General features: G+C 40.1%; 1 protein-coding gene across 3 annotated transcripts in view; it reads left to right on the top strand.

Annotated features, from left to right (window-relative positions):
* map2k5 (mitogen-activated protein kinase kinase 5) overlaps positions 1–16,806 on the top strand; it is a 74,197-nt gene that overhangs the window by 39,036 nt on the left and 18,355 nt on the right. For all 3 annotated transcript variants that reach the window (XM_018092081.2, XM_012959002.3, NM_001016288.2), the window contains 7 exon segments: positions 1,096–1,164; positions 1,271–1,352; positions 2,023–2,084; positions 3,001–3,049; positions 7,582–7,655; positions 9,212–9,262; positions 10,915–10,986. In XM_018092081.2, the coding sequence (XP_017947570.1) occupies positions 1,096–1,164; positions 1,271–1,352; positions 2,023–2,084; positions 3,001–3,049; positions 7,582–7,655; positions 9,212–9,262; positions 10,915–10,986 (459 nt within the window).

Genomic DNA, 16,806 nt, shown 5'->3' on the forward strand with positions numbered 1-16,806 from the left:
AGAGAATCTAAACAGCCAGACAGATACTACTTCAGTAAAAAATGCATTTGCAAATATTGTCAAAACTATTACCGGTAGATATATTTATTTATATAGGAAGTTGCTTAGGATTAAACTTTTTTTGTTATGTCTAAAAACCTGTTTTTGTGTGCATTTCCCCTTAAGTCCCTGGTTCCTGTGTATAACGGCACTGTGGTTGAATTGCCCAAGTTTGGAACATGAGCCCCAGTGTGACTTTTAAAGGGGATATATAGGTTTTTTTCTTTCCTTTTTATAGACTGTAAAGAACAGAATGCCAGCCTAGCTCTCTTATTGTGTACACAAAACATTCATTCTCTGCTTGTTTGCAGATATCAGCATCAGTGGGAGCTATATTACTTGTTCCGCTAAGAAATGCTTCATAAATGCTGGAACAAAATCACTCCTTATTGCCACTTAATGGATATTTGTTAAAATATATTGGCAAGAATGTTCTGTGCAGGGTACGATTTGTTATACATAGAATAAACTTACTTCCACTTAAAGGGGAGACATTGCTATTTAAATAAAACCACCAAACTATAATAATTCATACACAGGTGTTATTATATTTTTCTTATGGCTTTGAGATATAAATGGTTAATTAGTGTTCCCTACTATGGTTCCCCTAGTTAGTAGTGCTTGCAGATTGCTGTCTCCTGCTAAAATCAGCCAATCAGAGCAGGTGAAACATGTCAGCAACTCACAGCACCCGAGTGCAGCCAGGATAAAATGTTAGGCTGAGGAATGCACAAGTAACTTGTTAAATATATACACAACTGCAAGAACATAAAAACTATTTGAGGAATAGCTCTGATGAACTTCCACTATGGTTTGATGGATTTTTATAATAGCAATGGTTCCCATTTAATGAAAAAAAAACCTCACCATCTGCTATTTAGTCTCAGTACTGAGAGCTTTATGCTATCAGTGTGTTTTTGAGCAAACAGAGCTCAGAGCGGCAGTGTCTCTTCTAACATGGAGCCATAGCAGTGTTTGGGAGAGAGCGTGCTGCTAGCAGTGGCGAGCCAAGCACATAGTATCCATCAGTGACAATGCTCTGTCTCTTCTCCATAGGTCATCCCATTAGATATTACTGTGGAGCTGCAGAGACAGATTATGTCAGAGCTGGAAATCCTGTACAAGGTACTTGAACATTGGGGGTCAGTGTCTGGGGAATCAGTGTCACTTGTGTTGTTGTATGTTGTTGTGATGGACATATGATTGTTTTTTCAATCTTACCCCTTTACAGTGCGATTCTCTGTACATAATTGGGTTTTACGGAGCATTTTTTGTGGAAAACCGGATTTCCATCTGTACTGAATTTATGGATGGTGAGTTTAGAGAAATGAATTGTAATTTATTCTTGTGGCTGGTTATTAAATAACTGGGGATAATGCGGGAATTGAAGTTAGTGCAAACAGTACTTTCTGGGGAATAACATAAATCTTCTCTTTTGCATTCTAAAGTTTTCCATAACTTGCACCTCTGTGCTCCACAAGCCAGATAGTTGCGTATTGATCAGACTGGCTGCACCTGCTGGTAGGCAAGTTATAGCGGTCCAACAGGTTAACTTGTAGGCATCAATCTAATCCCTGTGGATTTGTAACCCCATCCAATTCTGTATTGTGTACACTTTCTAATGTGGGTCAGCTGCCAACCTGATCTGCTGTTTTGGGTAAGCACCTACTCCACACACACACAATAAGGATTATACAATTTCATTGATAGTAAGCAGAGTGAGTAGCTAGATTGGATCTGGTGTGGGGGGGAAGGTTGTAAAATTGGAATCATTTTATTCTAGAATAGTAACAAATGACAACTAATCCACAGTAACTGTTACAGTAAGACTAATACAAATGCTATATATTACTGTTGTCAAGTAAAACTTGCTGCTCATCAGTGAATTGGACAAAAAAAAAAAAGGATTCCTGTTAACCAATATTTTTGCACGTGTACAGAAGGGCTTCCTCTCACATTGCTTCTCCTTTACAACCTGCTCAGGTGGATCCCTGGATGTGTACCGGAAGATTCCAGAACAGGTCCTTGGAAGAATTGCTGTTGCTGTAAGTCTGGCTCAGGCCTCAACATTTCCCATTTTAGTATTGAGTGTTAATTCGATATGTGGACCTAGATTCTGCGGTTTTTATGGAAAACTACATTTTTGATACATGATGAGGAAAGAGAGCAAGTGAAAGTGGTGCAATTACACATCAACTGATTTTACATTTTTTCTTGAAAGAAAAACTGACTGAGATTGCTGGCATCTGTAGTTCAGGATAAAAGTGCCACATGTTTTTGTCTGATTTAAAGGCAAAATATTCCCAGAAAATGAATGCCAGGCTAATTTTTGAATATATAGGCTATTTATGTCTTGAAGGAGCAATTAATTTACAATCTATGGCCATTTGTGAGATTTCTTTAATTAATACATCATAATCAAGCACACCAGATTTAATTTACAAAACATCATTTACAAAATAATTTACTGTGGCTACACTGTGACCCTCGAGAGCATAAGTTGGCCTGTGTCCTTTAGCCACTAGCCAGGAATAATAATATCATCACTCAGTGCAGACACACTAGTAATCTGTGCATTGCTATTTCCACCGAAAGCTTTATTGTGCCATTCTAGTATGGATGAGCACTGAGATCTGCCAGTCAGGGGTAAAATGTTCTCAGTCCACTCAATGTTAAGCATTGTCCATTCTCTTGCATTTTATTAGTCAGTGGTGATTGGAAATTTACAACCCTGCTAATAGCCCCTCGATAGGAGAATTAGCCATATAATATTTTGTTTGTATTCTAACAAGACTTCTTACTGGGCTAAAAAGGGACCATTTATGAATATCTAGTTTTCTGTTATTATTAAACTGCTCTCTTTTAGAATATATTTTTAGTGTCTACATCCTGCAATCTGTAGATCCACTTATTTTTTACTATATCTTAGTTGCACGTGGCTAACAGTATGTCTGTTCATAGGTATTAAAAGGCTTGACTTACCTGTGGAGCTTAAAGATTTTACACAGAGGTAAGTTTGCTCTGTATCCCTTAATGGGAGACAGTGATTTGGATGTACTAAATGTGCTCCAAGGATGTCACAGCATGCAACACCTCATCTACCAACCATGTGCATTGTCAATAAGCCAGCAGCCTGAACACTGTGACACCCCAGAGACCAGTGGGGGGGCATTTATCAGACTGCCTCAGAATAAAATTAGACGAAGATTGTAATCTTTCTGCAGTTCATTCAGTTTATTCTGGTTGTGGCCATGTCATAATCAATGGGGTTTGCATTGTTTTCAGGGTAGATCAGGGTGAAATTGGTTGCCATAGCATTAGAGCATTGGACAGAAAATTCATGTAGTTGAGGGCTATTCAACTGTGGGACAGGTATGGCCCCCAGAGAGATTCGTTGACCCACATCTGCCCTACCTTTCCACAGACCTATTTTCTGACATCATTGTATTATAATCCAATGCTGGAACATGTAATCAACTGCAATTTAGTTAACTAATTGAATATGATAATATCCAATGTTTCCAGTGTGCCCATCTTGTCTTCAACCTTGATGGTGTTTTGTTGTGTTTGGTATTGGAGGATGCACCCTGATGTAGCTGCACCAACATCCTCTGAGATCAGTTAAGAGATAAGAGCAACCTGCTGCATGGCTGAATACAGGAGGAACTCATGACAGTTGCAGTAATGCACTAAAATAACTACCTACAATAGAAAACAGACATGAAACTGATGTGGGTAGTTGAATCTAAAGCGGTCCACAAGGCCAATTCTCTGATTAATCAGGGTGCCCTGTGATATGCCTTCAAATTAATTCTTGAGTCATTTGAGTTTTAAAGCAGCAGCGTTTTTCAGCCTTAAGGCAAGGTATTTTCTGAAACGTCTTATGCAGCATTCTTATCTCTCCTATATTTACTGATAAGAAAAATTCCACATATTCAAAAAAAATTAATGTTATTATCTTTATATAATAATGATTCCATTGAAGCAGTGGTTAGCCTCCTGTAGAGCCAGGGAAAATCTTGACTAGTAGGTATATTTAGTGGCAATTGAGCAATTCGCTCTATGGTTCCCCTTTGCAATATACACTTTAATTCACAGCAGGTATAGTCTAAAACTCTGAGTATTATCCTTTGGGTGATGCCAATATTTTCACTGTATCTGAATACATACTCTGTAGGCTATTAACTTGCACTACAAATGAGCACATTTTAGGATTATTAACTCATGTATTTTATATAACCTAAGTCTATGTAGCTCTGTATTCAACTTAAGCTGCCCATACAAGTACCCATAAAGGCTGCCAAATGCTGAGTATTATATATTCCATGTATGGTGCCAAAACCATAGCCTTCAGTCATGATATTGTCATACATGATATCATTGGCCCAGTGGCCAAATGGTTAGGTCAGCCTATTAGGCTCTGCTGAATGCCTGCCATTAATGGGAATGGCAACTTTCACCGGCAAATCTTGGCCTAAAATTGATCAGATGTTTTTAAAGGAGAAGAATAGGTTAAAACTAAGTAAGCTTTACCAGAAAGGTCTGTGTAAATACAGCCATAAGCAATTACAGAACTGCTGCTCTGGGTCCTCTGTGAAAAGAAACACCGCATTTCTTTCCTTCTATTCTGTACACATGATCTCCCTGTGTCTGACTTTGTGCTCTTAGAAAAATCCTTCAGGGCACATCACAAGCCTGCTCAGTTTACTTCTCTCTCCCCCTCCCCTCTGCTCTCTCTCCCTCTTCCCTCTGCTATAATCTGAGCTGAGAGCTGTTCCCTGCCTGCGCACTGTTTCCTGGAAGTGAAGTCAGACCAAGCTAAAATGACAGCTGCTATCTTAAACAGAGGGAGCGTCTAGGGCTGTTTACTGTATGGTAAAGGTTTCTGCAGAATAAATGTTGCGTTCTAGCTTGCATTATTGTGCCTAATCCAGTGTCGGACTGGGACCCCAGGGGCCCACCAGAAAACCTTAGACCATGGGCCCACTCTCCAAACTATTTCTCCTCCTTTACTCACTCAACCACTTTATTCTCCTAATCTCTTTTATTTACATGCTAGCATCTATTCTTCCATCTATTTCTCCTATTTGTTCACATTCAGAAATAGGGTATGATCATGAAACAGGCCAAATGGTCAGGAGCAGGAGGGCCCACTGACCCCTGGGCCCACCGGGAGTTTTCCTGGTATCCTGGTGGGCCAGTCCGACACTGGCCTAATCTATTGGTAATAAAATGCATGAGCAGCTTTTCTTGTTCTTTAAGCCATAATCAGTCATCATTCAAGTCAATGGCCGGTGGTGCAAGTGGTAAAAATACTGCATGTACCACTAGCCAAGGAAGTGGTTTAAGTAGCACCTCATGGGAATTTATTAACCTAAAATGTTCACTGGTACGTTTTTGGGTCTGGATTACAAGTTCAGGGTAACCATGGTCTTTCCTATCCAGGTCAGTGGGAAGCTAGTCATGGTCAATAGCTGTTGTTTTAATTATGTCTACAAGTAATGAGTGCATACCAAGTGTCCTGGCATTTTATTTCTTTGATTATTTTCATTTCTGTTTTACACATTGTTTGTTAATGGTTTGCATAAGGCAACCAAACTGAGACTGAAGAAAAAATCACATCTGTCAACTTCAGACTTTTGTCATAACAAATCCTGCCTTCTATCCAGGGGAAGGTAGAGAATAACCCCTCTGAAGCCATCTTTGATTATCCTCAGAGAGGGTAACAGAGACCTCTCATACTCCTAAAGGGCACTCAGGCCAGTGCCTGCATCAACTTTATGCCAAGATTTTATCTCAGTAGTATAGTATTTTGTCACTTGCTAAAATTTTATCTGCCAATACCATCCTCTCTGAAATTACATTTCACCACAGATCTCACTATAAAAACCCTTTTTGCATCATAACATTTTTTTTCTTTTCCATTTTACTCTCAAGGGATGCCCTTGCGTCCCCTTGAATGATTTATTGGTAATGAAGGCATCAAAGAGATTATTATACAGTATATTTATACTTTGTGATTTGATCTCCCTTAAACATCTCCTCTCCAATGTAAACAATCCTTTCATAGCTGAGACCCTCCATACATGTTTTTATTAATATTACATGTTACAATAGTAAACATGTATTTATAAAACGCCAACATGGTCAGCAGCGCTGTACAAGAGGGGTATATACCTGTCATACATGGGACCTCTTACCCAGACATAAAAAGCTGGATAAAAGAGGTCCTTTTTAAATGAAAACATATGTGAGTGTTAATTTGAACATAATAACTGGTATTTAAAAATCTCAGATGGCATATATAGATGGCAGATATATTGCCTGCCCTGCCTGTGTGCTGAGGGGCAGGACAGGCAGTTACTTTCACCTTTCAGTCTGCAAAGATTTTGGGGTGATGCAAAGATTGTCTAAACATATAAAATGTATTCACAAAATGGCTGTGAATTCCAAGACTGAAGGAAACAAGACTTCTATAGTTTATTTGCAAATAAAGTTTATTTTGCCTGACTAGCACAATGGAAAATAACTTGTAATTATTACTTAGGGTGACAGGTCCCCTTATGATCGCTGTATGCTGGCCTGTGGGCCGAACGGACAGATAGAGCATGATGGGCTCTGCACAGTGTAGCTGCATTTCTAGCAGAAAGTGAAGATGAGCTTTGCCATACACTGACAGCTATTGTGTGTTGGAAGTTGAAATTCTCAAAGCTGAATATTTTCTTGAGCCGACTGATATCCCCATTACATTGATATTGTTCGGGATTGTTGTACTACCACACACACACTGAAAAACTTTTTGTACAGCTTTATCAGAGCATATACATAGTGTTTTGTCTGCTGGGGAGGATACTCCTGTTGGAGAAATGTGGACCTGTTCCCATCTGCCCCATCATGTGTGCGCAATGACAGCCACATCTTGAATAGATTCACTTGTTCTGCACACTTTGGTGTCACCGGAAAAGTGGACCCAGTACAGAATACTTGGGCCTCAGAACGTACCACTAACTATTACACTGTACACAATCTTTTAGCTAGGTTTTTATCCATTTGTAGATAGCGCCACCCTACTTTAGACATTTATGTCACACTGTATAAAGAGCTTTAGGCAAAACATTTATAGAACACATTAATTGCAACCTGATTGTCTAACTTCCTACTGCTATAGGAAGCAATTACATTTATTTGACATGATCTGACCTTTGTAAAACCATGCTAATTACTACTTATAATACCATTCTTCAGGGCATATAGTAATCTTGAATGTTGGTTATACGGTGTATATATAAAATCTCATTTGGTAATACAATCTATAACTAAAGTAAAGCCCTAATGCCAACTGTGGGCAGTATCTGTGTATATTTCATATTACATTTCTTGAGCTCTGTGTAAATATTTATGGGGCATATATGATAAGATATAGCTGCAGATTACATAAAGCTGATTGAAGGGTTTACATTAATTGCATTGATTTGAATGACATACATAATCTGTCTATTGAACTGTCCCATATATGAAACCTATGTCTGTTTGCCCTTTTAGATGTAAAGCCTTCTAACATGCTGGTGAACACACGTGGCCATGTGAAGTTGTGCGACTTTGGTGTGAGCACACAGGTGAGTCTGCATCTCCTTACTAGAAATCACTGAAGTAGTACTGGAAGCACTGCCGGGCACTAGCGCTCTCTCCAGCAGGCAGGGGGTTAAAGGGAGTACCAGATGATGTGGTAATTACAAATGGGATTGCGGCCTTATTAATATGCGGCCTGGGGAGTTAGTCAAAGATCGGTTCTGTCCAGACAAAGGAATGATGTGCGGGGGGGAGACTTTCAGGGGAAACTGTTATCAAAAATAATAATAATTAAAAAATGAATGTTGAGCAAAACAAAGACTGTGAGGTCTGGGCAGGACCCTCCCCCTAAATTGTAATTAATTTCCATCTCAGAGCCTCCCCAGGGAGCACCCATCAAGGTGACCCCTGACCTTCCTGTCATGTCACTTTCAATAGGGCCCTCCAGTCCCCTCCTCAGCTAAAGACCACAGGGCTCAGGGGGCCAGAAGCTATTCTGTAAGGCCCCACCTGCTGCACTGCCAGCCTTACCCACACAGCAGTTGTATGCTACTAGCTATGTCTCTTCAGCACATCACCCCCTGCTCACACAGTACAGTATGTCTTCTATAACCTAAACTGTCCTTCTTTATGTTGACATTTCTCTTCAGCGTTTAGTTGTCTATCATAAACCATCCTGCTTTATTTATATATATATATATATATATGAGTTGTTTCTCAACTGTTATTTATGTAATCTCAGCTGCCCTTGTTTTTGTATCTGTACTTTTCCCCCTTTTTGTATCTGGCGTTATCCCCTGTACATCTAGTTTTCTAGCCAAAGTAGTCTTCTTTTGTATGTAAAGTTTTTTTTAAAAAAAGTCGCTTCTATAATTTAAACAGCCCTTTTCATATCTATAATTCTCAGTCCCAAGTTAGTTCTCTTACATAAGCTGTAAGAATTACAATTCTTCCTCTACATTTCTTTAACATAAGAAAAGCACTGCTTATGAAAGAGAACAAACCGTAGGTGGAGAATTTCAGATATGTCTGTATCCTGTTTGTTCTATTTCATAAGCAGTGCTTTTAATATCTCCTGTTCTCATTGTACAGGTCTATGTAACTAGTGCTTTTTATATCTCCAGTAGTCCTACTGTTCCCATGCATATCCAGTTTTCCTACCTGCTACAGGCAGAGTCACTGATACCCTACCCCAGATTATGAGCACTTCTTTACAGGGAATGATCAGGACAGGTAAGAGGAGACAGGAATAACAAGTGTTTAGCTATAACAGTAGACCCATCTGGCTGCTCAGTGGCTTAGTATAGACTAGACAATAATATCCGCAGCTACCAGTCTCCTTGTTTGCCTTCGAGCGTCCTGATTATCAGCCAAGCACATACTTGATTCACTGTTCACAATATTCTTATTTTCATGTGTGAAAGAGAGTTTTAATCAATTTCTGTTTAATGTCTGCAGATAAAGGCTCTCTATATTATTTTATTTCATCGTTTATTTCTTCATTCTTTTTCTTATCCTTCTTGCTTTTGATGGGTGGATTAAATGAGAAATAATTACCCATTTTATGTTCAAGCCATTTTAACAAGTTTTCTTATTATTGTAGTTGGTGAATTCTATCGCCAAGACGTATGTGGGAACAAACGCTTATATGGCGGTGAGTTCAAGGTTCCTCAGCTACTTGTGTTCATATTGCCTGGTGTGGCCAGATCTGGTATGGCTAGCTAAGGAGGAAGGTGGGTCTGTAGACAAGGCTCAGACTATAGCGGCTGCTGTTTCTGTAGGCAAGACTCAAACTATAGTGGCTGCTCTACCACGTGCAGACTATTGCTTTTCTGTTTTCTGTCCAACACTTGCCATTGTTCTCTGCAGCTGCTAAAAATATAGTAACAGCTTTGATTGTGACTTCTGTAATGCTTTATTTGCCAATAAGGGCCCCTTGTGTGATATTAAACTTAGTGGTGCAGGGTATTTCCAACTGCTGCATATTTGTACTCTTCCCCCATTGTTGTAAAAATTCTTAGCTTCATATGAGTGGAACTATACAAAAATATAGGTAAATCTGGCTCTGTGTGGGCCTATAGCAACCACAATTAAGTTGGATTCTGTTTGAAGTCAAACAGATTTTGATCTTACATCAGCTTTTGTATTTAGACATAGGCCCCAGTAGTTAATTGTGGCCAAGCTGCTAGATTTCCACCCAGTAATTCAGTTATGTTTCCAAATTGCCCATGAATCTAGTCATTCAGCTATTAGGTTGAATAGTGTGATCTGCCAGGGTGTGCCCAGAATTCCTTCTTCATGTCCTGTGCACTGTATGATTACAATGTAGAGCTACATGCTTGAAGTATGAGTTAAGGCTAATGCCACACAGGGCTGCTATGCTGGCATTATCCTTCTTCCTTTGCTTGCCCCCTGGAACCATTGAGTCAACCCGAATGCAGGCATATTTTGGCATGGAAAGTGCATACTCGTATGTTTCCATGCCTATATCTGCCACGCGTGCCTGCGCCCAGGCCAACTCACTGGTTCTGGGTGCAGGCAAGGAACAAGGCTGATGCCGCTGAAAAACTAAGGCTGAGAATCAGCCCCTTGTGGCATTAACCTAAAAGTATGACTATTCATTCAAGATAAAACAAGACTGTAATTAAATTAAGGGCCCTTTTGATGGCAAAAGGGCAGATAACCCCTACTGTTCCCAGGTGTACATTAAAGAGATTGGCAGATTAAGGGGTCCATCTGTTAATTGAAACATGGGATTAAATAAAGAAGCAATGTAATTTCTGCTTGTTTTGTTGCTTTGTTGGAAATGATACTATATAAGTAACTGTGTCGTTGCTGGTCTATGTTAAAACAATCACAATGTGCCAACTTAGATCCAAGGTAAATTAGTTTGGAGTGAGGAGTTGTAATAGTACACACATACACTCAGCATCTCCCAGTATTCTGGGGATAACTCTTTAAAGGAAAATACTGAGACACATCTCACATTAAGTATCACACTGTGACTCTTAGTTACTGTTCCTCTACCTTATAAGCACTGACCTGAATAACCACCCAAAACACAGTCATCTGGCACTAATTCCTTGGTTTGGTTTCTTGTACAGGGCCCCGGGTTATGAGGCTGTTAGTTGGAGAGAGAGTCAGCCAGGTGCATTAGGGGCACAGCATGAAGCTCAGTCCAGGGCAAAAAACTATCCACTAACCTTGCACTTGTTTGACCTTGGAAAGAATTCAGAGCCATATGTTGATTCACATATGAATGAATTCCCTTTGTTCTTGTTCTAATTCCCATCCTGCATTTTGCAGCCAGAGCGTATTGCAGGAGAACAGTATGGAATCCACTCTGATGTCTGGAGTTTGGGCATCTCTTTTATGGAGGTGAGGAATATGGGTGATTACCGTGTATGAGCAAATATACCTATCCTTACAAATGCATAGTATATGATACATACCTTGGACTTCTTGGTGTCTTCTATTAACCTTAAAACTGATTGAGGGAATCATTAAATACCATATTTTATTTTACATATATATATATATATATATATATATATATATATATATATATATATATATATATATATATATATATATATATATATATATATATATATATATATATATATATATATATATATATATATATATATATATATATATACACAGGGTTGGAATGACAGCACACGCAGGATGTTTTTCAAGAAGAATCACAGAGGTTTAGATAAATAAATGTGAGGCTTTATTCAGTCCGACGTTTCAGTTCCTATCTGGAACTTTCATCAGGGACAGTCCCTGATGAAAGTTCCAGATAGGAACTGAAACGTCGGACTGAATAAAGCCTCACATTTATTTATCTAAACCTCTGTGATTCTTCTTGAAAAACATCCTGCGTGTGCTGTCATTCCAACCCTGTGTATCTACGCTTTCAGCACTGGCACCCAGGTATTATCTTGCTCTTATGGTGTGCAGCTTTCCAGCAACTCGTTTCTATATATATATATATATATAGAATATATGAGAGAGACTAACATATTACACACACACAGTGATTTAAAAAATGTAAATGGGTATATCTGTAAAGGTAGCAATTCCCACATAGTATGTAGAAATCACATTAAGGCCAATTAACCTGCCTGTATATCTTTGTGAGAGGAAACCAAAATGTACATAGGAAACCTACAGGGAGAACATACAAACTCCTTGCAGATAGTGGCATGTTTGGATTTGAACTCAGGCACCAAGCACTGGAAGGCAGAGTGATAACCGCTTATCCACCATGCCACACATACACTTGTACTCTGTTTACAGTAGTCCAGCTCTACAGTGTTGCTTTGGTTGATTGGAGGGAGCGATAACATATGGATTTTAGGTGATCTGCTGTAATGTTCAGCTGCTTTTCCTTTTATAAGTTTGGATCACTCCAGATTGCACCAGTTGAATAACACTTAAATTAAATATAATTTTCCTTGTCCAATAAATGTGAACTAATGGCTCTGATTTCATGAATGTAAATGGTGGGCTAGAGTGGATGAGTTTCAGTTCACCCACACATTCTGCAGATAATTTATTTTAGATGCACAGACATACACAATTTTTTTTTTAATTCTCCTTACTACCTTCCTAATACCAATATAAGCTGTGAAAGACTGCCCTGTCTCTGTCACAGATCTGAATTGTTTATATTCACCAACCATACGGGAAAGCTTACCTTAGCGCAGGTCTTTAGTCTGTATGTATAGTAAGTCTTGCAGAATGACTCTTGCAGGTACTTCCGAATCCACTTTTATATATAAAGGCCTACTGCCTCTGAATTGTTATGTGTTCTTTATAGTCTCTACTTTCTTACTCATAGGTTGCCAGATTGTAAGTATTCCCCCAAAGGTGTAGCAAAGTAATAGCAAGATAACTGAAATGTTCATGTTTTCATACATCGTTACCTTTTTGTATGAAATAATATATACCAAACTGTATAGTTTTAGCAACTCGGCGTTACAACTGAGATTAACTGTTAAAATGCAAGGAAAGATGCCTCTGTCCCATGGAGCTCACTGTCTAAATGGGTGGGTGACTTACTGACTCAAATAGGTATCATTATTTTCAGCACTACAATAGGTAAGGGCAAGATCTCACTATAGTAAGCATAGTCTGGTCTGCGTGCAGGTTTTAGGTCAGTTTTGAGTTACAATGAACTAGTGGCTCTTCTGGCTGGGAATGAATAGTTGCTTGCAGAATATTGCTCGCTCGACCCCCCCATCAGTTGTGCTGGGAATGCTTTGGTTGCCTTGCGGAGGGCTATCCATCACTCACTGACCAGAACTTCCGCTGTAATTAGTGCATGTTATGGGCCTGCGCTCCAGCAACTCTGAAGCTGGAGCTCCAACCGCAGCCAAACTTCACCAGAGTAAATTTCGGAGATGATTTATCCAGGGGCTGCACAGGGACATTGAGTGGGAGGGTGGCAAGATGGCTGTGAAGTGTAAGCGAAGGTTCGCTCAGGCCCGGCTGGGACACGCATGCATCAAACTCAAGAAGTCAGTGCACACACAGCTTGTGTGAGAGTCACAAGATAAATAAGGCAATTACAGCAACAGCATTATGCATAGAGCTAGTGGGAACTAGGCTGGGTCCAGCAGGGTGGGTAGAGGGGAACGGGGCTGTTAAACAAGAACTGCACTGTCTCATTGCACGGAGTCTGCTCTAAAGATATGCACAGGGAAACACAGCCATGCACAGGCATAATTCTGTATACAATATTCCACAGCTACCCACTATGATTCCTACATCTCTATTATGCATAGATTAGTTGTGTTTAACTCTCCAGCGCAATAAAGTCACATGACAGTTTGGTCACAGATTTTCCTGGTTTTTTTTTTCTAGGGAGAGTTAGAGGGTGTTTTTTTTGGGGGGGGGGTATGCTAAACCGAGTTTTGGTTCAGAGTTGACCCAAATCAATTCTTGAATATCCAGTATTCATTTAAATATGAAAATGATGGAAGCAGTGTCTCCCTGCTTTAAAGGCAATGGGTGCCTCACATCTGGCACCTAAACATGTTAATGTACAGCACCCAGAATCACATAACTAGCCCAAGACTGTCCTAGAATGCTCGGAGTTGTAGTTATAGGTGTCAAATGCCCTTCCAACTTTACGTATAACAACATTTTCTCTCTTAATCCCTATAAAGAGCTGCAGAATCCATTGGCACTATATAAATAAAGACTAATAATAAATGCCCCTTTGCTGCACCGTTTTCCCTACACCACTCTGTGCCATTCACTATGTTTTCTGCTTCTGTGTCCTCCACTTTCCCAGCTCACTAATGTATGTTCTTACCCCTCCTTCTGTGCTCTGTCAGTTGTCACAGGCTGTGTCCTGCTACAGGTCAGGGCTCTGTCCCCTTCATCAATCTGTGTTCATGACTTCTCTGCACCTCCACAGGGGTCAGAGCCTTTGCGAGCTGCCAGCTAATAGTGTTATACATTAAACATGCAGCTTCCTTGCTCCCCTCTCTGCTCGTGCTTTGTTCTAAACCCCCAGACACCCTGTGCAGAAGCAGCCTGTAGACATCAGATTACATTCATTTGTAATTCCTTCACTTGCTCTCCCAGCCTCATTCACCGTCACTGTTCCTGTGCCCTCCTGCAATTGCTCACTCAACACAATGAGAGGGGCCAAGATAATTTACTTGCCCTGCTTGTGCTAAGATTAAGCCCTCACTTGTACATGCCTGTGATAAACAATGATCCATGAATCAGGTTTATTGTGAAGTGACATGTAAGTCTCTCTGTATGAAATGCAACAATGAACTATTTAGAACAGAGCCATGTGTGTGTATATCTGTTGTAATACACTGTGATAACATAAAGGGTTTTAAAATGTTATATGGTTGGGATTGTGCAGTTAAGATTTTATATACAGAATGTGATAATATTACAGCTGTGGAACATATTCAAGGGTATTAGATTCATTGTGGTGTACAAGAAACAGCATAAAAATGCACTAAATCGCAGTCCATTGTGCTTTGAGGACCGAGTTAAAGGGGGTAGCACAGGCGCAGTATGCAAGGTCAGGGATTATGATGTCCCCAGATGATCATCATTCTATTCTTAGGGGTAAAACTTTGTGCTCACAACATCACATTTACCATTGCCACAAAGTCTTTGTTTCCATATACTGTATATCTTTTCTAGTACAAGTTTAGTTTGCCCAGATCTAGTCGATTAATAGGGTGCACATGCTATCTTCCATCCGCTTTCCAACACTAAAGGGTCAAATGTACCTTAAAATGTCTTTTTTGAAACAAATAGCATAGATTTCAAACTTGAGAAATAGGATCATGACAGCCTGACACGTTGCATCTGTTGGAGTCTATGCTTTGTATCAATAATGGCATTTAAAGGTACCATTTGTGGCATTTGGTCCTGTATATCAGCTGTGTCCAAATTCTTCCATGTATCAGGCCATGCAACACGCCATGTGTGTAAGTGTAATGATGGAGCCAGGGAATATACCTATCCTTTGGAGGCGAAATTCTGGGTCTAGGGACTCCAGTTGGTCAGCCCTGTATTCAGCCTGTGCGTTTCACGCAGGGTCACGCAGCAATCAGACAAAGGGGTTTGGTTTATAACTGGGTGCGGGAGGAAAAATACACAAACATGGCAACCATGTACATAAACCTGTATCATCAGAATTAAACCCAACATATAAAACCAAAAATCACCCAGTAGTGGTCAGTGAGAATAGGTTGGCCACTGGCTTATTGTTTCTATGAAGCATGGGACAAGCCTCTGTAAAGTCTAAAACTTCTTGTTTCTATAAAAATGGACTAGCACAATGGGTAATGCCATTATCCACAAATGGTTAATTTCTGGCACCCAGAAGGAACCATTGGGCAATGCACTATAAATTTGTGCCCCCTTCAGATGACACAATGATATCCTTGGGTGAAAAATAGAGGCAGAGGAAGTGCTGGAGGAAGCAGAGGAGGACAGAACTGCCTGCCCTGCACTTCATCGAGGAATCTTATTGAAGGGCCCTCTTTTCAGCTTGCTGGGGTGATGGAGGCCAATAAAAAGGGCCACCAAATTACAGATGTCATAAAACTCTATCTTTATGCGTTTGATGCAAAGCACTAAACTAATTATAAATCCCTATCTCCCGGCCGGGTCAGCTGATGTTCAAGCACTTAAACCAGTAGAGTTAATTAAGAAAATACGGTGTAGCTCATAAGCAAATTAGAAATGAGTTTTGAGTTTGTTTGTGTATTTTTCCTCCCGCACCCAGTTATAAACCAAACCCCTTTGTCTGATTGCTGCGTGACCCTGCGTGAAACGCACAGGCTGAATACAACAGGATATAAAGGCTTCATTAAATCTGAAGCACATTTCGTACAGTGAGATGTCTGGAGGCTGTGTCTGGAAAACATTACACTTTGCTCTCTGCAGATCTTCATTTCCTGGCAATTATACATCCCAAAATTAATAAGCAATAACAGTGCATCTTGGATTCAGACATAGGTGGGGTGCACTAGGATAATTTGGGTATATTATGGTTATAACACAAACTCTACTGATTTTTTACTAAAATATAAATAGTGCTTAGCAGTAGTGTTCGTTATGATAGGTGAAGTTATGTCAAGTGTACCTTAATTTAAAACATTAGAAGTCACCTCAGAGATCTAGAATAGTTGATTTGTGACCGCTGGTTCTCCAGCTGCTGATAAACTGCACCTCCTCAAATTGCTCTAAAAGTCACTTGGTGTGGGAGGATGCCGTGAGTTGCAGTCAACCATACTGTAGTTAGGGATCTATAGGTATAAGTTTAACCCTCCAGATCATTTTTAGCCTAGGGATACCCAACGGATAAACTAGAATTCACAGAATCTCCTGCCTGCTTAAGGGGTATCTGGGAATTTTTAGGGCTTTAGTTGTACAACCCTTTGGGCTCCAGGCTAGGCCATGTCAAGATCAGTATAGACCTCATATTAGTGATGTGGATGAAGTGAAGGCAAAGGGCCTTGATAGATGTGACCCGCTCAGGTCAGGACTAGTATTCAAAATAGGCCCTCTCGGAGGCCCAACCAGCCCCCCACAGGCCCGCAGACACTGTTTGTCTATGGCATCTTACAGCAGCCCCTCTGGCATTTGCCAGAACCCACAGGTTGCCAGTCCACATCTGAACTTGCTACTGCCCCTGGGGGT

Source organism: Xenopus tropicalis, chromosome 3, assembly GCF_000004195.4.
Source record: "Xenopus tropicalis strain Nigerian chromosome 3, UCB_Xtro_10.0, whole genome shotgun sequence".
In the NCBI taxonomy this organism is placed as follows: domain Eukaryota; kingdom Metazoa; phylum Chordata; class Amphibia; order Anura; family Pipidae; genus Xenopus; species Xenopus tropicalis.